The sequence below is a fragment of the Symphalangus syndactylus genome, chromosome 10, assembly GCF_028878055.3.
Source record: "Symphalangus syndactylus isolate Jambi chromosome 10, NHGRI_mSymSyn1-v2.1_pri, whole genome shotgun sequence".
NCBI lineage: Eukaryota > Metazoa > Chordata > Mammalia > Primates > Hylobatidae > Symphalangus > Symphalangus syndactylus.
In genome coordinates, this window is record NC_072432.2 from 11,901,481 (window position 1) to 11,923,807 (window position 22,327).

Here is a 22,327-nt window from a genome sequence, read left to right on the forward strand (position 1 = left end):
AGAGCTGGGATATCTATAAGCTTGGCAGTCAGAATCAGAGCCCAGCCATTCTCTTTTCTGTCTCAAAATAAATGTGAAGGCTTAGCAGGATGGGGAGAGGGGAGTGGGAGAGGGATGCTAGTGGTCGACACAGAATTTTTTTAAAAAACACTTTTCCAGAGTTTAAATCAAACTTATTGCATGAACAACAACAAAACACATGGATAGTTGGATTCCTGGTGAGAATGTCAATATTCTTGTGCAGGATAAAATGCTTTATTTTCTAAAGGTTTATAATCTCTGCAGAAGTTTCTAGTTCAACAGTTCCTTTGGGAAGGTGCATAGCAAAGATGCCTTATTCATCAGCACAGCAATAGATCTAACCTTCCCGCCAGGGGTACTGGTCAGCATTGGTTCTTTAGAATGGCCGTGTAGAATTGATTAAAAATTGCTCAGCACTTACTGTAGCCATTTTCAACCAAGAGAAAAATAATTTTCAGGACTCACTTATATTCCACAGTTTAAATATGGACAATTAATAGGTCAAGGTCCATGCTGGAAGAGGACCACTTCGAATCTTGAACGCAGGGGCAAATGGCTCAAGACACCATGCCTGATTAAGACGCTGTGTACATGCTTTCCAGTATGAAAACCAGTGAGCTACATGGGGCTGGCGAACACTTGAAAGGTGGTGAGTTAGAGTTGAGATGTGCTGGACATGTAAAATAATATACCCTGGAGTTTGAAGACTTTTGTATAAAAAAATTACTTAAGATATCTGAATTTTCAAATGTTGAATTTTGTTGAAATGATATTTGAACAGATTGGATTAAATAAAATGTATTATTAAAATTAATTTCACCGATTGCTTTTTCCTTTATTTAATGTGGGCTACTTGGAAATGTCAAATCACACACACATAGCCCTCATTCTATTTATTTCTATCGGACCATACTGCTCCAGGGGTAGAGGAACAAAAGAATCCCAAAGATGATGTCCCCTTGAGTGAACAAGAAATCAAAATAGCCTGGGAGAAGATAATATCACAGACATTTATTTATGTAGCTGACAGTTTCTCAAGACTTTGTACCAGGGACTTTGTTAGTCATGGAGGTTAACAGTGATTCAGAGATTTGCATTTTTTTCTAGAAAAGCTGAAGGCATCAAGTAAAGGAAGAAGTCTGGGAGGTGAAAATTTGATTTTAGCAAGCAAAAACATGGTCTGAGAGATTGTGATCTTAATTTTAGTACCAGCTCTGCCCCTTACAGGTGATCAAACATGAACAAACTACTTTAACCTCTTTGAGTCTTAGCAGAATCACCAGTTAGCACAAGTTTATCCCCTTCTGGTTCTAAATGTGAGAAGAAATTCTACTCTGGACAAACCCAGCCACTTCGCCTTCTCTGAACCTGCCCCTTTGTTGGAGAAAATCACAGTCCTGTGCAGGCTGACTCCGTCAAATGCAAATGGACTTTCAGCTCTGCTCCAGTCTGACTGCTTTTCACGAGTCACTTTGCTTTCTCTAAGATAATTATCTCATAGATCTTCCTTTTTCCTCGAAGGCACTTGTTGCTTTCTCTTTTCCTTCCTCCAGCCGTCAAACTCCACGGGGGACACATGCAGTCTAAGGGTAGCGCCTTTGTGTGCCCACCACCAAAGCTGCACACCTATCCCCATCAGCAACTGTCTTGCCCTACTCCCTTCCGGTTAAACTATGGAAGCGCCAGGGACCAGTCTCCACCAGAGCTCGGGCCCTCTTTGCTTCCTGCCAACAGACTTGACTGTTTTCTTTATCTGTCTTTCCAGCTTTATCCATCTCTCCCTGGCCACGGGAGCACTTTCCATCCTTGGGGTCTCATTTCCCAGCCACTGTTCTCTGTCCATCATCTCCTTCACGGTTCACCTTCTTCATAATATTAACTCACAGGTTGTTTTCATGTCATCACCTCAGTCACCCTTCAGGCAGGTCGATCAGACTAACACCTCCAAGATGCCCCTGACATTTCTCTGATTAAAGCCTGTGAAGATCTGCACATGGGCCTCAGTTTCAACACCTCAACTGCACAGAACACAACCCACCTCTTCTCCTTCTGGTTTCTGTAACTTCATAGACTCTGGGTGTAGGAGCAGTGCTCTCTGAGCCCAGGTTCTCAATGTCTATTCTTTATCTTCTCCCTAACATCTCATTTTAGATTCCTTTGTAGTCAGTCCTGAACCTTCTCTATTTCCTCACTAGGCAATCTCTTCAGCAACTTTAAAATCTACCTATATGATGGTCACTGTCAAATTTATAGGGTTGGGCCCTTGTCCCAGAGGAATTCCAAGCTCATGTGAAATTGTCTATTTGATGCTTCAACTTGGATGTCCACATCTCCAACTCAACGTGTCCAAACTGGAAAAATTCATCTCTCCTTCCAGTCTTCTTCACTCCGTCATGGCTCTGTTATCTACCACACTTCTCAGCCTCGGGCAGAAGCCAGAACCTGGGGCATCATCCTCATATCCACCTCTTTCATCTAATCTTTTGGCAAATCCAGTCATTTCTAACATCAAAATCACCTGAGAACCTGCCCCCTTTGCTCCATCTCTGCTGATGTCTCACTGGTATAAACCACCAACCTCCCCGCCTGGGGGATTCCTTCCGTTTCCTCTGGTTTTACTTACACATGTCAACGCACTATTTCTACTACAGCATCCCAAAGTGGGCTTTCTACTACAAGTTGCACAAAATACAATCATTTTTCCAGGCTCCAAAGAAACCCTGCATGACCCAGGCCTTGGTGCATTCCCCAGTGTGGGCTTCCAGTCTCCACAGCCCTTGCAGCTCTCACCACACCGGTCCCATTTCAGTTCCTGGAACACGTTGGACTCTCCCTCAGCAGGGTCTTCCAGCCTGTAAGGAGCTTCCTTCCTCCTGCTCTTCCCGTAACCAGCTCTGTCACTCTTCAGCTGTCAGTTTCAATGTTCCCTCTGTTGGGGAGATTCCCGGACCACAGAGTCTCAGTAGGCCACCTGCTTACTTTCCATCCTTGCACCTTGTTCACTATCTTTGTAGCACTTAATATAAATTGAAGCCATACAGAGCTGTTTGTTTATTATCTGTTTCTCCAACTTTGCAGGACCACGTCTGTTTTGTGTTATGCTGTCATTGGAAGAACACAGTATCTTCCATGAATCAGATACCCAGTGAGGATATGTGGAATGAAGAAGGAAAGGGTGGGAGAAGGAAGTCAAAAGATTTCGTAATGACTTACAGAGTGGAGTAATAGACATTGGAGACCACAGGTGGCAAGATGGGAGGGAGGGAGGATTGAAAATTACCTGTTGGGTGTAATATTCACTCTTCGGATGGTGGGTTCACTAGAAGCCCAGACTTCCCCACTAGGTAACTTAGGCATAGAAGAAATCTGCACTTGTAGGCCGGGTGTGGTGGCTCATGCCTATAATCCCAGCACTTTGGAAGGCCGAGACAGGTGAATCACCTGAGGTCAGGAGTTCGAGAACAGCCTGGCCAACATGGCGAAACCCCATCTCTACTAAAAATATAATAATTAGCCAGGCGTGGTGGCGTATGCCTGTAATCCCAGCTACTTAGGAGGCTGAGGCAGGGGAATCTCTTGATCCTGGAAGGCGGAGGTTGCAGTGAATCAAGATCACACCACTGCACTCCAGCCTAGGTGACAGAGTAAGATTCCATCTCCAAAAAAAAAAAAAAAAAAAAATTGAAAAAAAATAAATCTGCACTTGTACCTCCTAAATACATATAAATTTTAAAAAATTTAAAATTCATAATGATAGGCTGCCCACGTGCTAGCCCAGTTCCCCCCTCCATTAGGTAAAATATAATTTGTCCTCAGATTATACCTCAAAGTTTATTGGAAAAGAAATATTTGCTTCTCAACATAAAATTATGCCTCTGTTATTATCTCTAACCTTGTAAATGCCATGTTGCTGTATCTTATCATCATTTGCCTTTAGTTACTCTTTTCCTGTCACTTCTAGCTACAAGGATTGTTCTCATATAATTAAACTATGCTTTCTGGCCACTTTCTATGCCATTTTTCTGGAAAAGTAGAGCAAGGAAAATTCTTCCTGTATATAATTTGTGTATATTTAGGAGGTACAAGTGCAGATTTCTTTTTTTTTTTTTCTCTTCTTTTTGAGACGGAGTCTCACTCTGTTGCCCAGACTGGAGTGCAGTGGCATGGTCCTGGTTCACTGTGACCTCTGCCTCTCGAATTCAAGAGATTCTCCTGCCTCAACCTCCTGAGTAGCTGGGATTACAGGCGTATGCCACCAGGCCTGGCTAATTTCTAATTCATCCTCTGGTTTGGGTAATTTGGTAAGAATCATTATTGAAGAGGAAAGAGTTTTGGGGAGATGGATGTTCACTGATAAATGGAAGGATTCAAGTTCTGGCATTATTCTGAAGAATTCGTGGGCTGTAACATTTAACGTTCTGATAAAAATCACTGCACGTCAAAGAGGAGTGTAAATACTCACCATGGTTTCTCGACTATTGATAGCTGATCCTGTGCACTTTGCTATAACTTTATCAATACACTTCTTGTGAATTGCTGCATTGCATTCTGAAAAGAAAAAAAATTGCAGCTTAAGATTTTCATAGCCTAAGGAATAACTAAATAAAAAGAATGACGGTAATACAACCGAAACCCTCTTACTTACGTCGGCACTGGTAGCCCTGTTTGTTCAGGCCCCTGTAATAAAGCACACACTGATTTATTTCAATGTTGGCATCAACATCAGCACCAACAGCATTTAAGAGGTGAATGAGATCTCATAACCCCCTAAGATCACAGAGCAGTTTCTGATCAGCAGCCCTGTTGTATCATTTGCCAAGAGTGTTAACAGAGTGTTTTTCATTTGAAGCTGCCTTTTAAAAAGTTTGATAATTAAATAAATGAGAACTGGCTGATTTCTTTTTCATCGTTGTACTTTTCAAACAAACATATAGAGATTAAAATGCATGAATGAAAATGCATGCATCACAGACTCTTTGTAGCACATTTCCCTGTGCTAGATTTAAAAATTCATGGCCTCGCTGAGCTCACTACAGACGAACAAAGACATCTGTAACATTTTATTTCCTCTTTCTGAGCATCTGAGAATATTTGCAACCAACAAAGTCTCACATGCAGGACCGATTCCTGAGTGACATCCATGATTAGAGAGAAAGAAAGTTTTGTGATTAGACGAAAGCAGGTTGATGAAAACCCGCCAAGTCGATCTGGCGTGTGGATACCCTGGTTACACGGGAGCTGTGCTTTAACAGTTTCTGCAGTAGCCTAAAGGGAAGAGTATCCCTTAATAGGCTAGGATGCTGAGAGCCAGAAACAGGAGTCATTTCAAGTCTCCACTCTGTCATAGCCTTTGCTATGTGGTTACTGAGGTTTAAACTGATCTGTTTGATGGCTGTTAAGACACCCAAGAGCCTCATAAACACTTAAACCATTAGCTACAATGGCAAAGTGCTGCCTGTTGCAAAAAGTAGCACCAGCAGGGTTGGGCCATTAGGTGGGGGAAATTTTGACTATAAAACTGGAAAACTGCTTGTAATAAAGATACCTTTCACTTCTGCTCCTTCCCACTTACCCCCAATAGCCCCCAAATTGAGGCAGAAACTAAAATCCCATGGGCATTTTTCCTGACTAGACCTGGCTTCCTCATGCACCTCTTTTATTGGATCACACCATTTGAACCTTCTCAGTTCAGGCAAGGTCACTGACAATGCTGAGGTAGCACTTACTCCAGCACACCCCCCATGGTGGAGCATGCCAGCTTAGGGGATTAAGAAGATGCAACAAAATGCATAACCCGAAGCTTAGAGGGAGATGCCAAGTTACTGTACCAGACAAACTCGTGGCAGACAGAGCAAAATGTGGGCTGTGGGAAGAAGGTGGCGGTGAACTCGTGGCACTTGACGTGGTGGACCTTTGCCTGCTTGATGGCACCCCGGCGCTGATGCAAAGCAAAGAAGCCTTCCGTCTCAAATTCACTCATGTCCTTTGTGTCTACAGGAAGAGAAAGGGGAAGAAAGTGAAGTTCTGCAACAGGGCGACTCCTATTCCAAGCTGGGTCAGGAGGGGAGGGAGATGGGCAAGGGATGGAGGAGGACCAGCACCGAGTACCTGCTGTAACATTCCAGGTACTCATTATGGTGGGTACCACACTAAGCATCTTTCCTCAAATTCTACAACACAGATTCATCATAGGGCATATTGTTAGAGGGTGAAAACAGTGTTGGATTGCTGGCTCAATCCTTCGCTCCTCTTTGGCTGGGCTGAGCGATATATCCTCTTCAAGTTTCGAAACCAGAGATTAGAACTTTGAAGGTATCTATCAACCTGTCTTTGTCACTGTCAATGATGACTCAGTCAGAAAAGGCAGGAAGTGGCAAAGGCTTTCCTGTCTGTAATTCTAGAGAATCACATGGTTACTGACAGCATCTTGGGAACAGCATTTCAGAGGTGCCAGGATGCTTTACAGCAGGTTGTTGGAGACATGCTGGAGTAGACTGGGGGGAGCTGACCAGGATTTTGTGTGAGGGGAAAGGAACTTTGGGACATTGTGTCCTGGTTCCTGATGTCCATAGTGATCAGATACACCAGCTACCAACCATATTTACCAATGTGAAAAAGGCCAGAAAATTAATAGCTCACTGCATTTTTTTAGTGTCTAGGTAATCCTGTGCATTACCTAGTCATCAGCATCACACCATCAGATTCAATCTATTCATTTTACCCTGGGCTCATGAACATTGGTGAAAGTGCTTTGGATAGTCACTGTTTACAGTGGCCTATACCTGGATGACATCTTTCCAAAGGGTTGAAAAACTAAGATAGTCAAATTATGAGAATGCTCATGATGCCCTCGCTGAAGCCCAGGTTCTCATGAAACACCAAATTGTAAGGCAGTCATGGTTAAACAGCACAGTGGACACACCAGCAGGTGAGACAGAATAACACAGGGAACAGTAAAGAAATAAAAATAACCACTGCTGCAACAAAAATGATACACAAATAAATATGTGAATAAATAAATAAGGATAATGAATTTAAATCCTAGAGTTATAATTTTGTAATAGCTTGAAGACTCTTGGATTACTTCTTCTATTTTGTTACCAATACAGAACATTGAGGTTTAGTTTAAACAGCAGGTTCATCATATTTCACAATGAGTTAATAATATTCAAACTAAATTTCTTCTATTCTGGCTAAGCAGTGGCAGTAGCCTGACAATGCGTTTGGGGCAAATTATCTTCTAAGGTACCTTAGTGTCCAATCCCTAACAGTGGCTAGACTAGAAACACTCTAGGTAGACAAAGGAGGAGCTGTGTAGGTAGAAACCTCCCCCAGGAATCCAGTCACATCCCAGGACACATTGTAGGACTCAAGTCTTTTCTGTAGTGTCCACAGATCTGTTTTATGGCAACCCCAACTTCCAGACAAAAAGCATTTCCAGTAACCCTCTAACAGTTCCACAGATGGGACATACTTTGCCTAATACTTAAAGAGTAGGTAATTTTGGTCTTTTTACCTGGAATTAGGCTGGAAATAATAGATTTGGCCTGGTAAATGAGGGGTTAAATTAAGGATCACTGAGTTAATCACCTTCTTCCACAAGTTCTGGTCTAAATGTCCAAATCTATTTACAACTTGTGACTAGTACAGTAGGTAATTTGTTTATAACATGTGACTTGTTTCTATTTCGGTCCAGATGCAATAAAATAAAATCAAAATAAGTATAAATATACTTTTAAATGTAGGGAATGAAAGTGAATTATTCTGGGGATGCTCTACAGGTTTTTACTGTAAAAATAATATATATTAAACATATTTTATACATATATCTACACATATATGTTTATATACATATGTCTACATATAGTTTATATTTTTATAAACTATAAATATATAGTTATATATAATTTATACATTAGACTATAGTACTATAATTTTTTAAAATATCAGGAATTTCTAGAAATGAATTTATACCCTGTTATTTTCTGTGATTTTCTTTATCCTCTAATTTCAATCATTATAAAACAGTAAATGTAAAAACAGAATTCTTTAATTCTTTTTGTATTGACTATATTTATTTCTCTATTTACTGGTTTGAATGAGCTCATTGGTTTTTGCAATTTTTTTTCTTTTATACTAATGGATTCTAATCTATTTATGTGGTCTAACCTATTACTTGTTCGTAGTCAATCAAATTACAAGTTTCCTGAGCAGCTGTGAGTAAACTGCCTTGCTGAGTGTGCTGAAGAAACATATTATTCCTCACCCTTGCATGGCTAACAGTCAAGTCAGGGAGACGTGGCACAGGCATGGAACAGCCAACTTTAAGAGGCAATATATGATGGTGTGGAACAGGCTCCGAGATATGTGTACCCATATTTTTTAGGAGGTAGGAAAAGAAATGGCAAAAGAGACCAAGAAGAGGCAGCTGAAAAATTAAGAGGAAAACTTGGACAATATCACATCAGGCAAGCTGAAAAGAAATAAAGTTTTCAGCATTGTATGATAGAGAGATATCAAGGAAATTGAAGGGTTAGAAGCAGGAACCGCTTTTGAGAACTCATAATCTTGGAGACCCAGAGTCTTAGGGTCTAAGAATAGAAGTAGAAGGGAAGAAAAAGAAACTGATAAATATAAACTACTTTTTAAAGGAATGTGTTAGGGAAAGAAAAAAAGCTCATGGAGGTAAAAAGGTGGAAAAAAAAAAAGAAGAGATGGTGTTCAAGATTGGGGAAGATGGATAATGCAGTATGTCTTGGGAATGAGGAAGAAACTGCAGAGAGAAGGAAGAGCTGAGGATGTCAGAGGTAAAGTTTATTGATACAGCAGGACTGCTGGGATGAGAGGTGTGCAACCAAGAAAGGGAGCAGCTGTCTCTGAGGCAGAGGAGCAAGAGAAGGCAGGAGGAAGCAACTGCATTCTAAAGTGCAGAGACAAACAGAAGACAGGGTCTTGGCTGGGCATGGTGGCTCATACCTGTAATCCCAGCACTTTGGGAGGCTGAGGCAGGCGGATCACCTGTGGTCGGGAGTTCAAGACCAGCCTGACCAACATGGTGAAACCCCGTCTCTACTAAAAAAAAAATAGAAAATTAGCTGGGCATGGTGGCACATGCTTGTAATCCCAGATACTCAGGAGGCTGAGGCAGGAGAATCGCTTGAACTTGGGAGGTGGAGGTTGCGGGGAGCCAACATAGCGCCATTGCACTCCAACCTGGGTGACAAGAGCAAAACTCTGTCTCAAGAAAAAAAAAACATAAAATAAAAAAAATTAAAAAAAAGAAGATGGGGTCTCTACCAATTATATTGGAGGCAAGGTCAACCTCCCAGAATCACAGAAGATTGAGGCATCCCCAGAAACCAAGGAGGATGGGAATGGTAGGAATAGCCATTGTGTGGGAATCAAAAGGAAATGAAGGAGATTTCTAAGTGCCAAGGTGAGTCCAGCTGAACAGTTCGACAGGCATTCATTGTGTACTTCCTGCATGCCTCACCCGAAACCTGGCACCAAAGTTAAAGGAATTCATGAGATGTGTTTTGACGGTGGCTGCCCTGCAAGGAGTTAAGAGTCCGGAGGGAAAGAAAATTGATGTGTCAGAACAGAGGTATTCACAGGATGCTATGGGACCATGGAAATGAGGAAACTATACCAGCTAAGGCAGGTGGAGGTAGGTAAAGGAGAGAAAGAGGGAAGTTGGAAAAGAAAGGTCCTGGCAGAAATGTTTCTTTGCTGAATTCTGAAGGACAGATAACTCCTACTAATGTGTGGGAGAAGGTATGGTGGGGAAAAGCCAAGGTGCTCTCTCTGGGTGGAAGGGAATAAGCAAAGCTACAGAGCTAAGGTTCCTCAGGGTGTGGGTGGGGGTCCAGCACTAGCTGGGCATTGCCAGAGTGCAGAGGGTAAAGCAGAAACTATCAGCAGTCACTTCCAGAAGATGTGTAGGTGTCAGATCAGTTTGAACACTTTCCTGCAGACAATTTGCAGATGCTGGAACACCGCAGCAGGGGCAGAGGCTTGATATGGTCAGATTGGAGCTTGGCATCGTTACTTCTAGGACAACCATAGAAGAATGGATGGGATATGGCAGGAGGTAGTAAGGATGTAATTAGATAATGAAATGGAAAAAATATTGACTAGACAACCTGAACACAAATGATTGACTGATGCATTCATATGGAAGTTGAAAGAAAAGGAGGCTATAAAAATTACTTCCAGGTTTTGTGGAGTGAGTTATTATATAATTAAATACGATAGTAAGTTACAAAAGAAATAGGTTACTTGTGAATGTGGTAAATGTAATTTTGGATACTTAGTTTAATTTGACCCTTTAAAATGTATAAGTACAGGAAATCTGGTTGGAAGGGTCTGCTAAGAAGCCAAACATAGAGTCTGAACCATAGGAATGTCATCTGATACCATCTCTTTGTAACACACTTAGCTGTATGACTTTTTCTAGCAAAGCCAGGGAGAATGAGAGGGGAGAATGCAAGGTTTGGAGATCAGACTACCCATGGCAAAGAGGGAACTAATGAGAGCAGAGTGCTGACAAAGACTTACCATGTGAGCCAGGCTACGTAGAGTTAATGGCAGAAAGTGGGCTAATAAATGGGGTAAAAGAGAAACTGGACTAAAGGCTAGTACTTATTGTCTGAGAATAAGGGCATTATTGACAGGGGGAGGAAGATGAGCTCTGGAAAAGCAAGTTCTGAGTGTGAGTCCCTGGAGGTGGAGAATTCTGAGTGATGATATGTGGGTTGAAGGTTGGTTACTGAATGGATAGAGAAGCACAGGAAGGTGTGAAATAGAAAGGTGGGGGTGGGGGGGCATGAGACAACCATGGGGAATTCTGAAGTTACAAGAGTAATAACAGGAGAACAGAGGAAGAAGAGAAAAAATGATTCCCGCTCAAAAACCCAAAACAAGCGGATTTCAAAGAGAAAGAACAAAGTAGTCTGTTATGGAGAGCTGAGCCATTTACTTCCTGGTGATGCAGAGGAGGTGAGGCTTCCATGGAAGAGAAACACGGAAGACATGGTATTATCTCAAGTGTTATCCAAATTTGAATTCCTTATCCCCCAATCATTTTCCTCCTCTTTCCATATCTCCCACTTCTGCGACTCCTACCATTTTCCCAGTCTAGCTTTTTAAGAGATATTCTCAACATTTTTTCCCTTCATTCAACTTACATTTTTAAGGATTATTTATTATTATTATTATTTGGAGACAGGGTCTTGTTCTGTTGCCCAGGCTGGAGTGCAGTGGCACTATCTTGGCTCGCTGTATCTTTGAAGTCACGGGCTCAAGTGATCCTCCTGCCTCAGCCTCCCAATTAGGTGGGACTACAGGCATGTGCCACCATACCCAGGCAATTTTTAAATTTTCTTGTAGAGATGGGGTCACTCTACATTGCCCAGGCTGGTCTCAAACTCCTGGATTCAAGTGATCCTCTTGCCTTGGCCTCCCAAAGTGCTGGGATTATAAGCATTAGCCATTGCTCCCAGCCTAATTTTTAAAGAATTATAAAGCATCTCAACTATATACACTTAACAGGCATTCTGTAGATAATTCATCTACTCTACCATGAAATCTTTCTACAACAGTATTTTCTTTTAGACTGTTCCTTTTATTTTATTCCCGTAGCTACACCCCTAGAACAGATTTTTATCACCTCTCCATAACATAAGTGAAATTTTGTAGACCAATACTGTGTAATTCCTTGAGTAAGAGTAAGTATATTCTTCCCATTAGTTCAAAGCACGACCCAAGACTATGCACTCCTCTTGCCCTCCAACATCTGTCTCTGACTCTTCATTCTGGTTTCAGCAGGAGCCTGCTGGTCTACCTAGGCTGTTTTCCCCACAGCCCTCACCCATGGCATATTCTTGCTCAAGCCTTCACTTTTTCCTCCTTGCAAGGCCATTCCTCTTCTTTAGAAAACTCAACTCTTGCTAACCTTTAATGCCCACACTGTGGAACTTACTGAAATGAAAGCAACACACACTGGTCTCTTGGTTAATCAGTATTTGTGTGGTTTAGGTTATAATTTTATCTAATTGTCTAATCTGTACCACCTCTTCAATCTGGGTACATGTTCCCTGAGTAGAAGAACACGTTTTGCTTTTCTGAATCCTTCAGAAGACGATTTCTTATACCAATAATGAGCATTCTTAAAAGAACGCTCTCCTTCTTATCATCAACAAGGAATTTTCTAGTTAGGTTATTCCATAACTTTGGTTTTTAAAATTAGATTTTTTTCTGACATACATAAATTTAGAGATGGAGTGTCAATTTGGATCTAGATATAAAAAGTTTTAAATATTACACAGATTCATTCTTTTTTTTTTTTGAGATGGAGTCTCACTCTGTCTCCCAGGCTGGAGTGCAGTGGTGCAATCTCGGCTCACTGCAAGCTCCGCCTCCCGGGTTCACGCCATTCTCCTGCTTCAGCCTCCCGAGTAGCTGAGACTACAGGCACCCGCCGCCACACCCGGCTAATTTTTTGTATTTTTAGTAGAGACGGGGTCCCACCATGTTAGCCAGGATGGTCTCGGTCTCCTGACCTCGGATCCACCCGCCTCGGCCTTCCAAAGTGCTGGGATTACAGGTGTGAGCCACCGCGCCCGGCCAAAGCTTTATTCTTAAAACATTTCCGACCACGGTGAAACCCCGTCTCTACTAAAAATACAAAAAAATTAGCCGGGCGTGGTGGTGGGCGCCTGTAGTCCCAGCTACTCGGAGAGGCTGAGGCAGGAGAATGGCGTGAACCCGGGAGGCGGAGCTTGCAGTGAGCTGAGATCGCGCTACTGTGCTCCAGCCTGGGCGACAGAGCGAGACTCCTTCTCAAAAAAAAAAAAAAAAAAAAAAAAAAATTTCCTAGGCTTATGTCATTATTGTTTATGGAATATCATTGTTTTTGCCCGACTGCATTTGCTCTCTCATTCTAATAAAATATTTAAGTTCCACAGGAATAGGAGGACTATCCATGGAATTGTTTTTCAAAGCAGGGATCTTAAAATCATTTACCAAAAATACTTGCATTCTGATGAAGGACGCTTTTTCTTTCCTTCTCTCTCTCTTTCTTTCTTTCTTTTTCTTCCTTCCTTCCTTTCTTTTGAAGGATGCTTTTTCTCCTTCCTTCCCTCCCTCTTCCTTCTCTTTTCTTTTCTTTTCTTTTCTTTCTTTCTTTCTTTCTTTCTTTCTTTTTCTTTCTTTCTTTCCTTTCCCCTTCCCTTCCCCTTCCTTCCTTCCTTTCTCTCCCTCTCTTTCTTTCTTTTCTTTTCTTTCTTCCTTCCTTCCCTTTGCTTTCCTTTCCTTTTTCTTTCTTTCTTTCACTCTATCATCCACACTGCAGTGCAGTGGTGAAATCACTGCTCACTGCAACCTCAACAACCTGGGCTTAAGCGATCCTCCCACCTCAGCCTCACAAGTAGCTGGGACTACAGGCACGCACCACCAACTCTGGCTGATTTTTGTATTTTTGGTAGAGAATGGGTTTTGCCATGTTGCCCAGGCTGGTCTGGAAGTCCTGAGCTCAAGTGATCTGCCCGCCTCGGCCTCCCAAAGTACTGGGATTACAGGCATGAGCCACCATGCCCAGACAGGACCCTTTTTCAATTTACATTGGGTCATGCTTTAGACTAATGGGAGGAATGTATTTCTCTTATTCAAGGAATTAAACATCATTGATACTATTATTTAGGTCAGCACTTTCACATTTTATGCAAATCTGGTTATTCAGATATCCTGCAATCACTCTGTCTCAGCCAACTCAAAAGTTGTACTACGTGTACTATATATCTACACCTTCCAAGAGGAAAAAGAAATAAAATTTCAGAGTACATTTTTCCCTTCTCAGTAATTCTTTCTTTCTTTTAAAAATATTTTATTATGGAAAATTTCAAATATACATAAAAGTTAAGCAAATACTATAATCAATTTCCATGTATCAATCATTCACTTTCAGCAATTATTAATTGATGGCCACTCTCTTTCAATATACCCTGTCCATCCTACACCCCGTGCCATTGGATTATTTTGAAGCAAAGCCATGGTATCATATTAACTAAAATATTTCAGCATATATATGTAAAAGATTAGCATGCCTTTAAAGAAACATAACCGCAATATTATTATCACACCTAAAAGATGAATCACCATGCCTCAATATCATCAAATATCTAGTGAGTGTTCAAGTTTTCTATGATTATTTCATAATATTGTTTTCTCTGATGTATTTGTTTGAATTTAGACCCTGAGGAATTATATATGGTAAGCCAAAACTCAGAAAGCACCATAAGTGTATAAAGTTAAAGTTGCTTCTTCTTGGTAGTAAAATTAATTTAGGAAAAAATGAAGTGAGTTTACCATCGGTAAGTTTACACGTCCATGCTGTGGCTTAGCATTTTATAAGTAGAGGGATTTGATTCACATACACAGCCTTGACAGCCTGTCTCAGGACACTGTACTGGGAAATTTCACTTCTGTGGCCAAAGTCCACATGTAACATGGAACCAAAACCCTTTAGCAATGCGTTTTCTCACCTTTTCTTGTTCTTAAAAGGACTTGAGGTGACTAATTTCAAGTATTAGCTTTTTGTTACTAATTTTATGGAATATATTTATTGACTTCTTATTTTGTATTCTACTGATAATATGGTAGCTTGTTAGAGCACATCATTTAAACATAGACAATGTGTACACACATAACCACACATCAACAGTCCTTTGTATTTAGACTGAATTCCCAAACTAAAATAAAGACAGAGTATAAAGCTTTGGGCATATGGATTCACATCACTTAAAAACAAGTGCTGTAAATGTTTTATATTTCTACATTTTTCCGGCCCAGATAGTGTCTTTTAAAGTCATGCCTGAGCACCTCTGAGAATTTTAAAACAATTTTGTGCTTCTCTTTTCTTCTGATTCTTTTCTACAATAATTGCAAAGGTAAAATAAGCTGCATTTGAGGAGAAGGCCATGCCCTCCTCACCCCCAAACAGGAAACAGAAATGTCACTTGCCACTCATTTCCAGAAAGTATCTTGCATTCATTAGCATTCGGCCTTGAGGTTTCAGCTCTAACTGGTTGAGAGAAGGAGAGAAACATCAGTCAGAATGTGAAACAAGCCCTGAGTTCAATGACATCACTGGCTACTGACGATGGCAGGAGATTTCCAACACAGAATACAATCATTGTTACTCTCCACTGTACTCACACTCATTGTCATCAGACGACTGTAGCAACCGTGACAGTCGCCTTTCTTTTCTTAAAACATCCCAGCAATTCATTAATTTTATTTGGAGATAACGACTTACATAAGGAAGAAATAAAATCCTAAAACAGATTCTATTTGGTTTTCTTGCCCTGTGATGCTGCTTATCTGAAGAACTGTCACAGGGCAGATCCAGATCTTCATCATGACAAAAGAATCACAGGCACTGGGACTGGTTTCCTTGGGGAAAAAGCTCTTCTTTTGGAGGGAAAGATAAATCCCGCCTCTTTAAGGCTGCCTCCAGGCCCCTGTCTTCCTTTCTACCTGGGATGCATGTCTAGGTTAATCAGGGCATTCAATGGGGATGGCTTTTCTCTTTTACAAAGAGAGATTGTATTTTTAGGAAAGTCTTGGATGGTCCACTAAAGAAAATTCTAATTACACTGATCTGGGAAGGAATTTATAAATGTATATAAATATATACTTCAGTACTGTATTATTATGCAGAAGAGGGCAGAACAAAGTGTCATTTTAAGGGATGATGTAGGATCTCCCATAAAGTGACATAAGGAGAAGAAAGGACAAATCCAAGTCCAAGACAAGCTAAGCACTGTTGTTAATCTATTAAACCATCCCACTATGCCATTAACAGACCAAAAAGAATAAGAAAGAAGATGACCTGAAGGTCATTATTGGTCGTTATGTCCATGGGTTATCCAGGTGAGCTGGCATAACTAAGAAATAGCAAGTAATGTCCTGTGGAACTCAGGATTGAATTTGAATCGTGGCTAAATAATTTTCTGATTATGTGACCTTGTGTGAGTCACTAAGTCTTGGGAAATCTCTGAAAAACAGACATAATAGCAATGGCTATGTCACAGCATTACTGCCATGAGAATTTTATGATAAAATAAGCTTGCATTGCTGTGACAACTATAAATTTTCATATGAGTTTCAACAGATTAATGAAAAAGAAAAGTGCTTTTCACATGGCATGTATGCACCATTGTTCTCTGGCTTGTGGAATAAGGAGTAAAGAGGGAGGCAAAAATGGAGATGGAAGAGCTATGGTGAGGGGCCGATTTCCAAATGGAATAGTGAAAATTGGCACCAGGTGACCACAAAGTTGGCAATATTCAGTACTTAGTAGTGATGGAAGAAATTAAACCAATTAGCTACTGGAAAAACAGCACCCATAGAAAGCCACATTCCAGCACATTTTGGGGAGTGAATGGGAGACAACCATGAAAACAGTCACAACCTTGGGAAAACAAAAGGTGTCTCTCAATATGGCGTTGAGAAACATGAAAGGCAAATTCGAGAGAATCATTTTCTTTAGAGAAATTAGTGTTGGAAAAGCAGATTCCAATAGAAGTAAGGGAAAATATAAGTCCCAACAACCTGTTGGCCCTTAAGATAAAAGTAAATGAAGAAATAACCTTGGCAAAAAAATAAAAAACAAAACAAAAAACGCACCAAAGCTTAAAAGTGCAAAAAATGTGCTAGTTGATTAAATGAGCATCTGAATGTCACCATGTGCTTATGTCTAAATAATCCTAGAATGCAAAGAAAAGTCTGTTAAGAATGAAATCAGCAAAATCCTAGGCAAGAAATCATACGCAACTTGAAGAGATACAAATAGAACAGCAAAACCTGCATATCAGTGAAGACTACTTAACAAAAAGATACTCACCCCCTGACTTATCCTTTCATTAATTAAGAAGGAAACATGAATAGAATCGTATTTTTAAAATTGGGGAATTGATGACTCTTTAAAAAAAAATTAGGTATACCAAATAAACTGGTCTTCGTCAGTTTCTCCCATTCCTGCTTCTACCTAATAAAATAATTAGGCTCACTGCAACGTCCGCTTCCAGGGTTCAAGTGATTCCCCTGCCTCAGCCTCCCAAGTAGCTGGGATTACAGGCACCTGCCACCATGCCCGGCTAATTTTTATATTTTTAGTAGAGACAGGGTATCACCATGTTGGCCAGGCTGGTCTTGAACTCCTGATCTCAGGTGAACTGCTCACCTTGGCCTCCCAAAGTGCTGGGATTACAGGCGTGAGCCACCACACCCGGCCCCAGGAACCCTCTTCCCAAGCCAACACACAAGTGCTGAGTAGATACTGCCCAACTAAATTACCTGGACATATCTAAGCACGGGCATGAGCACCTTTTAAAAAAAATCTTGGCATATATTTGTCTCTAAAGATTACTTTAGTGATACAAGCAAATATTTTTATACTTTCTTAAGAAGCATTACTTTTTTTAGGTCAAAAATACAAAACTGACACAAAACCTAGTTTTTAGGCTTGTATCATTCCCATTTGAAACCTGTGACTTGCAAATCTTCTGGGAGGATTTCTTAAAATCTGAGTTCTTGAAAATCTTTTGGGTGGATTTCTTAAAATCTGAGTTCTTGAAAATCTTTTGGGTGGATTTCTTAAAATCTGAGCTTAAAATCCTTTGGGTGGATTTTTAAAAATCTGAGTTATAGAAAGTAAGAAGCAGAAAGTCAGGATTCTCTCCTTTGGCACAGATGATATAAACATTTGAAAACATTTTCTGGATTTCAGATCATGTAAAAGCAGTTTCTTACGGATATATTTCCTTTTATTTTGTGCCCCAGAAATTTTCATTGGAATTTTTTTAATGCTTTGATTATTTTACTCTTCCTTTTAACATTTCTAAATACTTACTACCATAATCCAGGTTTTTAACAACTTGGTGTGCTAAGATGAATTGTGTATGATGCACATCTTAGTCAAAGTAAGCTAAGTTCATTACAGCTGAAAAAAATTGTAGGAATTGTCAAAGCATGGAGAGAGAAGACCAAACATTAAATGGATCTGTGTTCTATCCTCTCACATTCTGATAGCTTTTTACTTACTTTAAAAGTGTATTGATGAAGTTTAATAAAATTAAGATTTTGATATCTCAACGTGTTCTGAGTCTATTGGGTTAAACAAGTAATTTCTAAGTTAAAAAGTATTAGAGTTGTTGTTTGATAAATCTTGATTAAGTTTTATATACAAATACTCTTCCCAAAACTGAAAAAGTGAATGAAACTGACAACTGGATTGATAGACAAAAACTCTTCCCCCACTTAAGGTGAATTTGAGATATTCCAAGCCTGCTTTAACAGTTTTAAATAAACAATAATTTATCATAGTCTAAGAGACTTTCTACATCTATTTGATGTAGGCATCAAAGAGATCTGAAGATGTCAATGTGTTCTACAGCCAATAAAGAATAACCATTGCCATTATCAAATCACCAGTAAGGAAGTGGTAGGGAGCCTAGTGACCCGAGGCCAGTGTAATCACACCCTCAGATTGACATGGGAGTTCTGAGCCAGTCATCTGCTACCATCACACTTATCCCTTACGTGCATACACTTTACACAACGTTACCCATATTTCTGTCTTCCCGTTGTTCTTCCTGCACCTCTCAGCCAGCGAGTAGAGCTCCACGGTGGTTTCAGAGATGAGGTCCACGTTTTTGCCTTTCACAATGATCTGCATGACTCTTCCCTTGTTGATATGGGCATCAAAAGTGCTGTCCCAGGGTGGGTACATGGTAGGCTTTTTCTGGATATACATCTGCCCGTTCTCTAGGAACAGAAATGTAAGGTCTTATTACTGCTTCAGCCAGGCCTGGAAAATAATTCAGTTCAACTCAACAGTAGCACCTGCTCCCTCTGTTCTCTGGGATATAGAATTCTGTTGTGAAGACAAAAGTAGCACATAAACAATCAGAGACAATATGGGACAGAATGAGACAGTCCCCAGGTCCAGATGCAAGGTGATGCATTGAACCTTATAAGTCCAATGTTGATAATTCAGACAACAATCTGCTAATGCCTTGGAGTGGAAATTGTTACCGAAACACCAGGCGTTCTAGGTTCTGCTGCTCACCACACAGAAAGCCAATGACGGAGATGACGAGAATTGCCAAAGAAGAAGGCTTTAGTTGGGTGCTGCAGCCGAGGAGGTGAGAGCTCAGTCTGAAGTCCATCTCCGTGACCAACTAAAACTAGGGATTTATATAGCAGGGAAGAAATGTAACTTTGTGTGAGAAAACAGGAATTCGGGAGGGGTAAGGAAGCAATCATGATGAACCAGTGGCCTGGCGCTTCAGTCTCTGGATGCCATGATCTGGTGAGTTTCAGTTCTTTAATATTTTTTTTGAGAGGTGTGGGGATCCTTTCTTGAGGAAGAAACTCAGATAAAACAAATGTAAGTTCCAAACTTTAAGATCAGAAGGGTCCATTTCTATAATTAGCCAAAAACAACCATCTATGGGACTATTGGGTTGGTTTCAAAATGTTATTTTCCTATTCAACAGTGATAAACCTCACTGGACCCAGGTTAAACATAGTCAATACAAAACTACTGTGTGTTCATCTGAAAGACATAGTGGCGTAATTTCAGCATATAATGAATGCTCCTTTGAGAAATATTTACATTTTTTTCCATTTGACATAAATACAGTAAGAGACAATGATCTTTAAAACATAATGAGCCATTATTTCCTTCTCTAATTCTTGGGTGAAGATACATTTTACATGTACCACGCACCCTCAGCAAAAGCTGATGAGCAAGTCAGAGAGGTGGTGCTGATCTTTACCCGTGGAGCCAGCGAGGCTGAAGCTGACTGCAAGCCTGCAAGTGAGGAGAGGCAGGCAGGCAGGAGCCCTGGAAATAGTAACGAATCTGCAGATAGGAAGGTCAGTTTAGGGGGAACCTCCCTAAAGCCGCTCTGTGATTGGCAAAGAGTTTACTAATTAAGAAGTTTTTCCTTGTCTTTCATGCACATTGGATTTTCTCTGGTATTTATTCTTTAATCATCTCAGAAGCAGAAACCTGCATTTGAGTGTTTGTTTCTTGTGATATAAGCACATTAAGTGGCAGATTTAGCAATTCAGAGATGTCGATTAAGCAAAAGGGGAAAAATCCGCTTAAAGCCAGGAAATAAAGCCCTTCTAACTTTCGAGGGCCCCTTCTGTCCAACACACAAAGCTAAACAGAGCAGGCATTTAGCATTTGTTAAATTAATATTTATTTCGGGGGTATACAAGGAGTTGAATAAGCTTGAAACTCAAATGTTAGATAAACTTGGCTAGGAAAGATATAAACCATGAGACTACTAAAGGTGGAATAGAAAGGGGACATGTTTTGTGGGTTGGTTAAAAAGAAATTGGACTGGAGATTGGGCTTTTTAGAAACCAATGGTAATATTAATGATCACGGTAACATTTTACTTCCACAGACCTGAAGCTTCCCTTCCGGATAATTCCTTTTGATGGTAACCATTCTCTGTGCCTGGAGAAAAGGGCCAAAAATCCTCTGAGAAGGGGCAAAAATCCCCAAAGCAAGGCACTTTTTACATTTTCATTCACCACGTTTGTATTCACCTAAACAGAGGACCCTATCTATCTAGAGTGTTACCGTTTTAATGACTCACAGCCCCACAGCCCCGTGGCCTGTTTGTCCTTGTTCTGTTGGCTCATCGTGGAAAACGCAGCCTTACACCCCAAGAACTGAAATGTGTTTAACTTCTGTAGAAGTAAATATTGAATGATAATATTCAGAGTGATTTCTTTTCAGAACAGACCCAAAATAAAATCAAAAGCAAAAATCTCTAAACTCCCTCCAACTCCACAGGCTAATATTTAGGAAAACTAGTTTCCTCCTTTTCTGACAAGAACTCTCGATCCACATGGCTGATTAGACCAAGTTCAAAGGCAAGGCCAAAAGCAAAAAAAAAAAAAAAAAAAAAAAAAGGCCCTCAGGAGGCAAATGTCAGGGAGACCTGAGATGGTAAAGAGAACTGGATCCAGGAGACCCATTAAGTCAAAGGCAGCTTTGAAAAACTCAGACATTTTACACTTCAAAGATGTCTGTGACATTTGAAAGGTTTTAGGTTGGGAGCAAGTGGCATTCACACTTTTAACTAAACAGGAGAGAACTCTGGGCAAAAAGGAAATCAAGATGATTCAGACAGTCTCTCTGGCTTTGATGTGTTCAGAGTGGCTGGAAGGACAAAGTCAGCTGTGAAGCAAAAAGGCTTTTGGTGGGGAATGCAAAATAGTAGGTTTGGGAACCCCAAAATCTGAACTCTGAGTATCTGGCAGGAGGTTCTCAAAGTCTGAGTTAGTTTCTTCTTGCATCTGTAAATGTCCCTGCTCACAGGCCTTTGCAGGACAACCCTATATAAAATAACACACATCCCTGCCCCCAGTCCCTCTCTTCTTTACACTGCTTTTTGTTCCTTCATTACCTGCTATTTGTATTTTTGTTTATTGCCACTTTCTTCTGCAAGAATAGATGCTCTAAAGGGAAGGCAGTCTTCCTGAGTTCCTTCAGCTTATTTGGTTGACTTTTTTTCCCTCTATGCTCTGGCCCCAGCACTCTTGCAGTGGTCTCTCCGTAAATACTTTTGTGTAAGTGAACTCTGATGGCTTCCATAGTTACTGCAAGCCTGCATCCATCGTCATTATCATTCCCTACAAAGTGTCCGCTAAAATCAAAATGCACGTAGGGAAACAAGAAAAGGTGTGCAGTCAGGAGAGTTGTGGGATCTAAACTCCCTCCTACTTTTCCTTTGGAAATCCATGGCAAAATTACAATGCAGAGGTGAGGATCTCAGAGAGTGGAAGCCAGCCGACGTGACCACAGAGAGATTCCCTACACATAAGACTGTTGGAACGGAACATTCTGAACCCACAAACGGGACGCTGGGTGGCTGTTCCACTTTCCCCCTCACCTTGAGCTGCCTGCAAATATTTAAACCTGATGAAATGTCACTATTCTTTCATTCGGCCAAGACCTTAGTGAGTGCAAAAGTACGTTTTCTGAAATTTGGATTCTAATGGCTAATTATAGATGCTTTGTAATATCCACTGAAGCTTTGCCAAAGCAGCAGTAAGCAATCTTTAGAGTTGGTTGGAAGATTATGCAGTCTTAATCTACCTAGACTTATTTAAAGTAACCAGGCTTAACCACATAGGCCCATGTTCTACTTCAGCTCATTAGAGTTCCTTCCTATTAACTCCTTAGGTAATTTCCTCAGCCCAGCTTTCTCTTTCCCTT

At 40.6% G+C, this 22,327-nt stretch overlaps 1 protein-coding gene across 2 annotated transcripts in view; it reads right to left on the reverse strand.

Annotated features, from left to right (window-relative positions):
- PRKCQ (protein kinase C theta) overlaps positions 1-22,327 on the reverse strand; it is a 149,753-nt gene that overhangs the window by 61,959 nt on the left and 65,467 nt on the right. For both annotated transcript variants that reach the window (XM_063610033.1, XM_055296445.2), the window contains exons 3-7: positions 18,647-18,846; positions 15,040-15,100; positions 5,850-6,012; positions 4,667-4,698; positions 4,484-4,569 (exon numbers count right to left, since the gene is read on the reverse strand). In XM_063610033.1, the coding sequence (XP_063466103.1) occupies positions 4,484-4,569; positions 4,667-4,698; positions 5,850-6,012; positions 15,040-15,100; positions 18,647-18,846 (542 nt within the window). The remainder of the gene's footprint in view (positions 1-4,483; positions 4,570-4,666; positions 4,699-5,849; positions 6,013-15,039; positions 15,101-18,646; positions 18,847-22,327) is intronic.